At 34.3% G+C, this 12,824-nt stretch overlaps 1 protein-coding gene across 1 annotated transcript in view; it reads right to left on the bottom strand.

The window, feature by feature from the left end:
* Nucleotides 1-1,999: 1,999 nt before the first annotated feature.
* Nucleotides 2,000-12,824, bottom strand: part of LOC150097861 (uncharacterized) — a 501,089-nt gene continuing 490,264 nt past the window's right edge. Inside the window, exon 16 of the mRNA XM_090406613.1 lies at nucleotides 2,000-6,034. Coding sequence (XP_090262739.1) covers nucleotides 3,072-6,034 — 2,963 coding nt within the window. The 3' untranslated portion in view covers nucleotides 2,000-3,071. The remainder of the gene's footprint in view (nucleotides 6,035-12,824) is intronic.

Raw genomic sequence — 12,824 nt, 5'->3', positions numbered from 1 at the left:
TACTGGAATAAGTAGGGGAGACAAGAGATCTGGGGTTGATGATTGATAGAAACCTGAAATTTAGGGGACATATTGCAAAGGTGGTGAAGGTAACATAGAGGATTGCTGCAATAATGAGAAGGACGCTGACCTGCAGAGATAAAACAGTTATCATTCCGTTGTATAAGACCCTGATCACACCACACTTGGACTATTATTCTCAGATTTGGTCCCCAGGATTTGAAGGGAATAAATTAACTGTGGAAAAGGTACAAAGGCAGATAACAAAGATTGTTTCAGGAACTGTAAAATGATAGTTATGAGGATTGGCTGAGGGAATGTGGACTGCAGAGTTTGGTGGATAGAAGGAGAGGTGATATGACTGAGACTTTTAAACTGTTGAGAGGTGGTTACAGGGTTGACATTCGGGAGTTCTTTCGCTTGGTTGAACAGCGGGAAGGAGTGATGACAAGAGGCCATCCTTGGAAGTTACGAAAGGAAACTGTGATCAAGAGGGTGAGGAGTGATTTCTTTGCATGGAGGGCGGTTGAACCATGAAATGCATTGCTTGATGGAGTGGCGAGAACGGTCAATGAGTTTAAGGAGTGGTATGACAGAGTTTGTGTTTCTTAGGGGGGGACCTTCCCTCGATGAGTATTTTGACTCAATGGAGGCCTGAATAATAATAAAAAAATAATAATATAACATCACCTGCATAAAGCAACGAGCTGTGATTAACATCCCCAATTCTGATATCAGGTTTAATACCACTTTCCTTCATAATGTGATCCATATAGATAATGAATAACAGAGAGGATAATGTACATCCTTGTTTCACACTAGATTTAACATTAAACCATCTTCCTGTACTTCCTTCAATTCTAACTGCTGACTTACAACTCAAATAAAGACTAAGTATTGCTTGATATAATGTCCCATAAACACCATATAACTGTAGCATTTTGAATAGCTTCTCTCTTCGCACCTTGTCATATGCCTTTTCCAGATCTACGAAACTTAAATACAGATCTTTGTTTTATTCCCATGCTTTCTCAATCATTTGTCTTAAAGTGAAGATTTGATCCTAATAGCCTCTATTTGGCCTGAATCCAGCTTGTTCTTCACTAAGCTTTTCTTCCACAATTCTTCTCAACCGTTTCTGAAGTATACTTGCATATATTTTACCAGGAACACTCAGTAATGAAATGCTTCTGTAATTCTCACATTCAGTTTTATTTCCCCTTTTTATATATGGTTACTATGAGAACTCTACTCCAATCATCTGGAATTCGTCCCTCTGTCCAGGCCTTCTGAACTATGCAGTGCAGCCATTGTAGACTTTTATACCTCCATACTTGAGCATTTGTGGTCGAATATCATCTACTCTTACTGCCTTCCCACATTTCAGGCTTTTGATGGCTTTTTCTACTTCAAATATGGATATGTATTCCTGACTGCATGCCTGGTCAGTGATTTTTACCACTGCGCTGTTATCACTGCTTGTTTCATTTACTCCATACTTAAAGGATATCTTTTTCTTCTGTTTTCATGTCACCTTTATCATCTTTAATTCCTTTTACAGCACTGTTTCCTCCATTTCTGAGCTTCTTCAACAACCTCCAGAATATTTTGCCAACTTCTAAGATCTCTGAATTTCTCATAAAGAAAGAGATAAAAAGAACAGACTTGTCATCAAACATTATCAATATTAATAACATATTTGCAATGTGTATTTGTTATATAATTTAAATGATATTATGATTAAAAAATGCTTATCTAAGAAAAGTAACTGCTAGAGAACAAAAGTGGTGTTGTGTATCGTTTCAATGGATTTTTAAAGACACATCTATGAATATTTATCTCCTCCATGAAAGCTCTTTAAAACTGCACAAAATGCCTGAACAAAAACAGATTTTATTAAGAATTCTGTAATTCTTTAGATCAGCGGCCTTAAATTCTTACTTAAACATAGCTTAAAAAAACATTTGTATCTATTCTTGAAGCAAATATAACTACTGTTCAATAGTATAGAAATATTACAAATAAATTAATTATAAAATATATCTTTTGTAATCCACGTTATTTTAAAGAAGACTGACTGACTAGCACTTAAGATCCATTGCTCAGTTCGATTTTTTTTTTTTTTTCATGACTTATAAATCATTCCAATGCTTTACACACAAATGTCAAAAAACATCACAGTCCTCAGCAAAACTGTATATTAGTAAAATTAATGTAGCACTCTTCTATTTATCCTAATCTTATATATTTTATCTAATAACATGGAATTAATATTTCTTTCTAATGTTACAAGGCAGAAAAACAATTTTTTTTATTTATTATTTGCATAGTAAAATTTTCACACTATTAACAATTACAGTATCAGCTTCTTGATTATATACAGTACTCATTCACTGTGAGCATGACGGATGCATGCACATGTATAATGCCTCCCCCCTCCCTCCCTCCACAGTTGAAATACACTATTTTCATCAACAGTGTTCAATAAATTTTCTGTACAAACTCCTTGATTAATCTATACCAATAACATACCCACAGTATTATCCTATGGTAATAAATAGTATCCTACTTTATAACACATATAGAATATCATTTGGCTCAAAACATTTCACTTTGATTTTAGCTAAAACTTTCCAAACAAAACAAAACAAATTAATATATATATATATTTACATCTTTCATATATTTAAATAAGTTTAAGTATTTCACTTCAAGCTGTTTTTACATGCTCTAACTCAGAAGTCACTAAGTATGGACTGTTATATACTTATTAGATGAGGTGATGGGAGAGAATTTTTTTTTTCTTCTAAGAGAATTAGTTTTGCATATATTAATTACGCTTCTGTTTTCTATTGCTAGATTGAAAAGGCTATTTATGATTGAGTTTTACAGGCACACATTGTTTCATATATGTGAGTTTGCAAATATTCAGCCAAAAATCAAGTTATCAAAACAATTTATGGCCAAAACCTGCATATACCATATCTTCTCTTTTTGCTGATATTTGAATTTGATATTCAGTCATTTTTGTTATTTGGCAGTGTTTACATATATATGAATTAGTAAAACAGTTATTTTAAAAACTGCTTCAATGATTCTTCAATGCTTAGGCGATGGGCAACATGACTCACTCCTAATCCCATTAAATCATTATCATCCATATTAATGAGCTTGGCACCTGTAATTCCTGCTTCTGAAAATTTACTTTTGTATTCCAAAAGATTTATACTGTTCAACCAATCAGCTACATCTTTACTATTCCAATGATATAATGACTTTGAATAAAATTCTTTACCTTGCTTCCTTAACATAGTATTATCTGGTTGGTTTATTTCTTGCTGTGAGGAAATATTTCTAAAGTCCATTAAATGGCGACAATCACTAATAGGAGTATGCAGTTTAAGTTTCTCAGGACCTTTACATGATGTGACTATCTTAGAATTATCAGTTCTAGGAAGATTACCAAGTTCAGTACTTTTATTAAACAAAGAAGTCTGAGATACACGTGATGAAGTATCTGTATTTTTTATGTCCTTAGGAATAGACTCAGAAGAAAAGTGATCACGTATATCACCTGTTAAAAGGCTATCATCACAAAATTCTGGTGGTGGTGATATAGCCAAAACATACTGATCAATGATACAATTATCAGCAAATGCAGCAAATTCAGGAGGAGGAGGCAATAGTTCTACCAGATTATCTGTTTCACCTGCCACCAACTCATTTTGAGGTGCATTCTGTGACTGATGACCTTCACAATCCCTGGTTAATCTTTTCTCGAGATTAAGTTTCTCAATTTGTTTTTTGCTATTGTTATTACTCTTTTTACTACCAAGTGGAAATTCATTTTCAGTTTCCATGTGTATTCCAAATGCATGTGATGAACTACCAGAATTTTCACTCACACATGATGTTAATTTATGCTGAGCTAAGTCATTTTCTGTATCCGTAAATTTTTCTTCTGTGTTTATATTGTCTAGATGTTTATTGATACTTGGTAAATTATGAACTTTTGACATATCATATTCTGCTTCAGATTTCTCAGTGGTAGTGGTCTTTGTTGAGTTTACACTTACTATCTCAAAATGTTCAGAATTTGCAGTGACATTACTAAATAAACATTTATTACTATCATAATTACTTTTTGTTAGATACATCTGTGGAGTACAGTTATCTGCAGAATGCTTTTCTTCATATGCTTTTATCATTGGTCTAGTATTGATAAGACTTTTATTATTTATTGAGACGAAACACTGTGAACTTTTTACTTTTTGTTCTAGACTGCAAATTTCATCCGTTCTCATGTCATCTTGAATTTCAGATATATTTGGTTGGTTGTTTCTTTCTATGATATTGGAATTTACATGCATTTCTCTGTATGTGGAATAACTTTGAGGAAACATTTCTCTTCTAAATGTGTTTACCCAACTCTTAACAGAGGAGGTATTAGGTTTTTCTGTAGAAATAATAACTGTTCCTTTTAATGTACCTCCCTCAGTTCTATGAATACGAATGTCACTTTTTTCCGTTTTCTTCTCAGTAATTTTCCCACTAATAAACACCACAGTAGCATTTTTTTCTGAAAATTTCCTAGAGTATCTGAATTCTTCTGAAGTTTCTGGATTGGTTCTTTCATCAACATAAGAAGTGACAACCAAAGGTTTCTGTTTCTTTAATATTCTGGTATTGGAAAAATTTTCTTCTTTAGTTGACCCTTTCCCAAATGTCACCAAACTACTGCCTTTATCTAATAAAGTTAAAGCATCATCATCTTCACTACTATCATAATCAGGTGCTGGAATAAAAGGTTCATGTGGTGGCGTCCTCAAAGAAGGATGAGGACTACAGTTATCGGAATCCTCAATCTCAAATTTTGAGGCAAAACTGTCAGCAATTAGTGGCTTTTTAAGAGTTCTTAATGTGTTTTTCTCAGGAAGAAATCTTCCATCTAAAGACCATGAATCTCGATGTTTTTGAGTCATTTTAAATGTGGAATATAGACCGATAGATTCAATATTATTTTCAGCTTCAGAAGATATATTCTGGTTATTCATTTTTTTACTGGGAATTTTAGGAGGAAGAGAATGAGACCTTAAGCTTGATCCTCTTCCAATCCTTCTTGGATGCAATGTACCTTTTCTTTCTGGGAGTGGATCTGATTTGTAGCCAATACTCATTATTGCTTCTGGAGAAGCATATAGTTTAGCACTGTCTCCTGGACGAAAGCTGGACATTACAGTAGACTTAGGTTCATCAATTAGATTTATGTTTGCATATTCTCCTAGTGCTCGAGAAACATCAACTTGAACTAACTGACCCACTGGAGGAGGTGGAGGTGGATGAGAGGGAGGTGGATAGCTGTTCCAAAAAGGTTGTGATGCTTTTTCCTTTCTTGTTAAAGGAAGAGTTTGTGCATATATTTCTGAAGTATCATCTTTAAATACATGAGAGAAAGAATCTTGTATAGCATTACTATGGATAAATGATGACATCCATGGTCGATGAGAAGAAAATATACTGTGATCTGATATTTGTGTAGATTCATTATGACTTTGTTTTGGACATGCCCATGAGTGTCTATTTCTTATTCTGTTGAAAATATTTTCTTGACTCTGGCTCTTTCGTTTTTGCCATTCAGGAGATGATATTCCTATTTGTGAATCACATTTACCATCACTTATAGCAGGTGAACTATAGAACATTTTGTGCATTTTTATCATTATATCTGCAATTTTAGATTGGCATGCTTTTGAATATTTCATTGCTGCAACACTTCCATAGACTCTAGCAATTTTAGCAGATGATTTCAAAGTAGCAGGTGAGTTAGGATGAAATGGAGTATGGTGCGTAAAAAATTCCTCTAGTTCTTTAGAAGTAACGTGATGGGAATGTGGACGATTAAAGCATGAGTCAATTTTAGTTGTAACACTGTTAGATAAAATTGTTCCTGGTTTATTAGGTATGCTTTCTGCTGAGCTGCTTTTGGTGGATCTTCCTTCAGAATCATATTCATTAAGAGCTTGATCAAGAACATCTGAAAAAAAAAAAGATTCTGAGACAATCGAAAACAAATAAAGTGAATATAGATGATGCACATTTTATTTTACTACTGTAATTTCAAAAGTTATAATTATTTCTGAAGTTTCTATGGAACAAAGCATACTACTTTTACATCATTGACATGTATTACTTTGAACTCTGAAAATATATTGTTTATTCTAGCATTTTATTAGCCACTTATTGCTAGACTTCTAACAAAGTCATGAAATAACTGGATTTTATTAATGTTAACAATTTGGACCACCATCACATCTTTGGACTGATGAATGACCTAAATATGCAGCTACAATCCAAAGATCAACTGGTGTACACTCTGTTTGATCACATCAAAGCTTTTGTGGCCAAGCTCAAACTTTGGGAGGCACAACTTACAAAAAAAAAGGCTTAATTTTCAGCTTCTCGCTGAGTCCAACTGTTCATCTCTTGATGAATACGCTACAAAATTAGCTGTGTTGCGAAGTGAGTTCGAAGAGAGATTTGGTGATTTTCATAACCAACAGTCATCTTTAGATTTATTTTCAATGCCATTCAGTGTCAATGCTGCCGAAATGCCAGGCTCAGTACAAATGGAGCTGCTTGAACTCCAAAACAACTCTTCTTTGAGAGAAAAATTATTCAATGTGCCCTTGCTTACATTTTAAAGAGACTACATTTCTGAGGATGCATTCCGTAATCTTCGCCAGCATGCTTTGAAGATGTGCACTTTGTTAGGAAGCACATACTTATGTGAGCAGTTCTTCTCCAGAATGAAGCAGGTGAAGTCCAAGACAAGAACTCAGATTACTGACCAACATCTCGAGAATACTCTGCGCATAGCGACTTCCAACGTTGATGCCAACATCGACAAGCTGGTCAAGGAAAAACATTGCCAAGTTGCCCATTGATATTGTAAAAAATGAATGTTTTCTTCAATAAATTATCTTTTTCCAAGTATTGATTGTATTTACTTATCATGAGCCCGACTCCTACCTATGCTCTTAAAGCTGAGTTTGTTTATTTTTATAGGATTTTATGTAAAGTATCAAATGCACAGCATTTCTTGTGAATCTGGAAAGCATCTTACAATTCTAAATACTGCAGTATAGCTTAGTGGCCGTGGGCTTCACTGAAATTTTTAATGTGGCCCGCACTGTCTGAAAGATTGAAGACTTCTGGTGTAGGGTGTTAAGAGCATGATATGAGAGAACTGCTTCAATGAAATTGTTGAATTTAATGTGTCATTTGTGTTATTTTTTACAGCTAGGGATTGTACGTCTAGTTTCACCAATATATAAGGTAAGTTATAGGTGCAACAGATATGATAAACTCCAGGGTGAGCCAATGGTGGGGGAAGATCCTTAGAGGGGTTAAATATGTTTTTTAATTTTATAGGTGGTTTAAAAGTGGCATTAAGATTATAATGGTGTAGAATTTTTTTTTTTTCCCTGATAACCTTCTAATGTATGGGATAGCTAAGTTTTTACTGTAATCTATATTATATGTAATTTTTCATGAAGTTTTATGAAGAATTTTATTGACAGTATTTTTGCTATAGCCATTATTTATAAATGTATTGCTAATAATTTGTAGCTCTTGTTTAAGAGCTTATTCATTAGAGCAAATTGTTATAGCTCTGTTTTTGAGGGTGTTAATTACTATTACTATTATTAGACACCTCCAGGGAGTCCATAGACTCATCGAGGGAGGGCACCTGCTCTACAAGTGTCTCCACCAACTGACTGAAACCACACCAGCACCATGGTGATATGAGTTAGCATGTATATTATCATCAGCCATTGTCAATCTGCTGCTGGATGAAGGCCTTTCCAAGATTACTCCAAGACAGTCTGTCGATGGCTCTCCTTTCCCATGTCACTCCTGCCAAATCTGATGATATCATCAATCCACTGTGATTTAGGTTGTTGTCGTGGTCGTTTTTTCTCTCGTGGAATCCAATCCAGTACTTCTTTTGTCCATCGTTGATCTTATCTTTGAGCAATATGCCCAGCCCATTGTCACTTCTGATGTTTCACTCTTCCTATGATGCCAAAGACTTTGGCTTGGTTTCTTATCCACGTATTCCTTTTGTGATCCAGTCTTGTGATACCAAGCATACTTCTTTTTATACTAAATTGTGTTCTTAATTTTGAATTTCCTTTGCCTTTAGTGTCCATGTTTCACAGCCATATGTCAATATAGGAAGAATACATTGGTTAAAAACATTTCTCTTCAGGCATAATGGCAGTTGGTTTTTGAATACTGAATATAGTTTTCCAAATGCTTTCCATTCAAGCATCATGTGTCTTTTAATTTTGTCCATGATATTTCATTCCACTGATATCTGTTGTCCAAAGTATATGTAATGATATACTTGTTTAATTCATTATTGATTTTTATTATTTCTGGTTGGACATAGCTATTGAATATAACTTGGGTCTTCTTTAGGTTTATCCTCAGGTCAGCTGTTTTGCTAGCAATTTGAAGTTCATGGATACGGGTCTGTAGTTCATACACAGTTGAAGTAAAGATAACTATGTCATCTGCAAAGTGTAAATGACTTAAATAGCTTCCATTTATCTTCAGACCTTTCCCTTCCCAATCAAGGAGTTTGAATATCTTTTCCAGGCATGCTGTGAATAATTTGGAGATACTGTGTCACCCTGTGGTGGCTGGTGACAATAGAAACAGGTGGGGCCAGGGGCCAAAAACAACTTAATTTTTTTATATTTATATACAGTAGTGGGTTCTATTATTGATTTATAGTTATTATTTCTATTACAATAATGTTTAGTCAGAATCCACTGATGCATTGAGCTATTAATTTTTTAAAAGTGTTAGTACGTAACATATATGGGCTCAACGTATTAATAACACGAAAACGATTTGCAGTTGCGGGCATAGCTCCGGAAATCCAAAGAAGCTGGTTTGACTCCAGCTGGCCGCCCTACAAAATATTTTCAAGTTTTCATTTTCCAAGTGTTAAAAAAAAAGTTATTATTTATTTTATAAATCAATGTCGAAACTTCAGAGAAAATAAATTTTTAAAAAGTTAAAATTGTTTAAGATTGACTAATAGAACCCATAAATATAAACATAAAAGTCAAAGAAAAATCATAAATTTTATTTTTTACAAAGTAAACATAATACGAACTACCGATTTTGTTCATAGTTAAAAAGTATTGTTTATGGACGTAATAAAAATTTAAATTTTAAAATAAATTATAACAAAACACGACAACAATAATTAAACATACTAAAAACAATACAGGTCAACAACGAGAATAAATAATAAGACAATGAAAGAACTGCATGCTATTTATGTACAAACACAGTGACTGGGCCAGACTAAACTGGCTCCAAGATAAGCGTTGTGCCCAGTAAACAAACACGTAGTGCAAGTGCTTCACAATCAAAGAATCTTGTGCTGTGTATGGTCTCTTGGGCCAGCCAAGGCTGGTCCCAGAGACCATACTAAGTCGCATTATACAATATTGCCACAAAATACTACAGTAATTTTTTTATTAAACAATAAAACGTGTTGGAAATAGATCAAAAAATAATAATTACAAGAAACATATTTTTTAAAACTACAATTATTGGGATAGTTATACAAATATAGGTGGGGCCCAGTCCCTATGGCCCCTATAGACGAGCTGCCATTGGTGTCACCCTGTCTTATCCTTCTATGTATTTCCACAGTAGAGCTGTTTCCATTGAAATGAATTGCTGCTGTGGCACTGATGTACGATTTGATGGTCCTGGCATATGGCTCCTCCACTTGTTGGTTTCATAATGCTTTAAATATTGCACAGGTTTTTACTGAATCGAATGCTTTCTCATAATCAATAAAACCAAGACATAGTGGTAACTGATATTCATTACACTGTTTGATAATCTGTTGTATAACTTGAATATGGTACATTGTACTAAAGCCCACCTGTTCTTTTGGTCATGCTAGGTCTAGAGTCGTACAAAGCCTATGAGCTAAGATTTTTGTAAACACTTTGTAAACCACCGATAGTAGACCAATGGGTCAGTAGTTTTTCAGGTCTTCTACTTCACCTTTTTTATGTATCAGAATTAGGGTAACTTTCTTTCATGTTCTTGGTATATCAGTTTTCTTCAGATATAAAGTAAATAGTTTTGTCAAGACTTTGTAGATCATTTCTCCACCTGCTTTTAGAAGTTCAGCTGTAACTCCATCCTTACCTGCAGCTTTTCCATTTTAGAAGTTTTGGATGCTCCACATAACTTCTTCTGATAGAATCGGTGGTGCTTCAGCTATTTCGTAGTTGTCTTCTTCATTTAATTCATCATCCTGATATAATACTGAGTAAAATTCTTCAATTCTTTTTGCCATACCATATCTATCTCTTGTTATGGTCCCATCTTGTAGTTTGACTACAACCATCTGTTTATTGCTGTTCATCAATTGCTGTTTGGCTTTTTTGAGACTACAGTTGTTTTTGATTGTTTGCTGTATGAATTTCCTTATTTCTTTTGTGATATGTTTTCTGATCGTTTTGCACAATTCAGTGTATTCAATTTTATTCTGTAGGTTATTTGATTGTTTCATTTCTCTTTGTTTCTGTTCTGTGGTCTATTTCAAGTGAGCATTGTAAAAGGTTTTGGATAATAATGTCATTACTTTCTGATGGATCAGCAATGTCATCTATAATAAGATTTTTAAATCTATTGTTTAGTTCATGTTGAAATACATCTTTTTTAATGTTGAGTTTGTGTGCATCCATGTTTTGCTTTGATTTTCAAAATCAAAGCAAAACAAAATCTTCTTTCTTTCTGGCAGTTTATTCGAATCTTACTGCGTACCATATGATGGTTACTTCCAATGTTGAAGGTGTTTATGAGAGAACAGTCTTGAAAGATGTTTTTCTTATTGCTGAGGATAGTCAATTTCACTCGTTTTTCCATTTGGACTTTTCCATGTCCACTTCCTATGTGCTTCTTTCTTGAAAAAGGAATTCAAGATATACAGGTTTTTTTTTTCTGCAAATTCTATTAACCTTGCTCCTCTATCATCTCTCATGCCATATCCAATTTCAATAATAAATTTAGTTTAATCCTTTATCTAAGTGTAAGCAAACAAAGTTTGCACCTGAAAATATCTTCAGGACTGAGGTAAGGTGGTGCAACACCAGGAAACTCCGAGCAAAGGTGGACCAAGCTCTCATCACTCCTTGTCTCAGTATCTCCCATAATGCAAAGCACATCTCCTTGCGGACATGTATACTGCTATGCATTAAGGAAAGGACCACTACCCAGACCGGTTTTGACCTTTATTGAGGTCTCGTCAGTGGGAGGTAGACCCAAACATGGAGATACTAAGGCAGAAGCAATAGAAGAGGTCATATTTACCTATACAAGTTGCCAATAGATGTACCACCTTATTATTGAATTACTCTCTATTTAGACCATATCCAATTTTATCTGATTGTTGTATACCAATTCTAGTATTAAAGTCTCCCATTACAATTCTGAAATGGTGTTTCCTTTATTGTAAAGTTGGGATACATCATGATAGAAAGCTTCAATTCCTTCATCAGTACATTGGCCAGTATATGTAGGCTTGCAGTGGACAGTGAAGGATAGACTGCCTGAGGGAAGACATGCATCCAGGAAAGGAAGCAAATTCTGATTTTCATACTCAATAGTAAATTGTATGCACTCATATTGTTTGTTCAGGTGACCGAGGAAGATGTTTAATGTTTGTCGGCCTTGTAGCCAGATAAAGAAAACATCGTCAATGCACATAAGCCAAACCATAGGTTTTAAAGTAAAGGAATCTAGAGCACGTTGCTCCAAAGCTTCCATATAAAAGTTAGCAATCGGGGGAATAGTGATGAGCCCATGGCCATACATTCTTTTTGTAGGTAAAAATTATGTTGTCACATGACGTAATCGGAATGTAGTACATGGACAAAGAGAGCAATAACGTCGGGCAGAAATTTGTTCTGTATGAGAGGAATTGTGTCACTGATTGAAACATTTATGAAAAGGGCAGAAATTCCATAATTTTTATAATGAATTCTGATCGCTGTGTAACCATGAAGGAAAGGATAAAAGAAAAAATTTTCCTTGAATTTCCTTCTGCATTAAGTGGCTACCTTAAGGTCAACAAATTTGGTCACATGAAATTGCCTCAAATTTGGGAAGCTCTCATCCTCCATGCTTTAGCACAACAGGAGTGGGGGGCACTATTTAGGACTTTAGGTTTGCTTTCAGTTCACATGCTTCAGCCTCATTACTCAGTGTAGTACCTGCATGCACATATTATATTGTGTTTTCTGATCATGACAATTTGACTTTGCCAAAATATTGGAAGTATGAATTAATTTAGTTAATATTAGTCTACATTATAATTTCCTTAAAAATGCAGTTATGAATCGCTAACGTATTAGCCTTATCACTAAACCTCCTATAATCTAGCCAAATCGAGATCGAGAAAGAGGAAGCCTCACTTGGATGACATATCCTTACAAAGGTCCCCAAATAGTCAACTATTTCAGTGCCTTCATCACCTCTCATTAAAGTTATCCTTCTATAGTCATTCTTCCTCCTAATCACCATATAATGAAAGAACTCTTTGAAATTTCCTTTTGCCTGCTTGGTTAATTTTGTCTCATAATTTTGACTTACTTACCATGCTTGTCACCATTCTTGCTCGACTCCTGTACTTCAGGAGTTGTCTGATCACGCTTATTTTTATATACCTTCCACAACAGTTTCTTTCTTTTCTTTCTTTTTTTTTTTTTCTTTTTGCAGTT

The sequence above is a fragment of the Typopeltis vanoorti genome, chromosome 16 (assembly GCF_054136105.1).
Source record: "Typopeltis vanoorti isolate ZY-2024b chromosome 16, IOZ_Tvanoo_1.0, whole genome shotgun sequence".
NCBI lineage: Eukaryota > Metazoa > Arthropoda > Arachnida > Uropygi > Thelyphonidae > Typopeltis > Typopeltis vanoorti.
The sequence above is the reverse complement of the archived record's forward strand: the minus strand, read 5'-3'. Positions and strand labels throughout refer to the sequence as shown.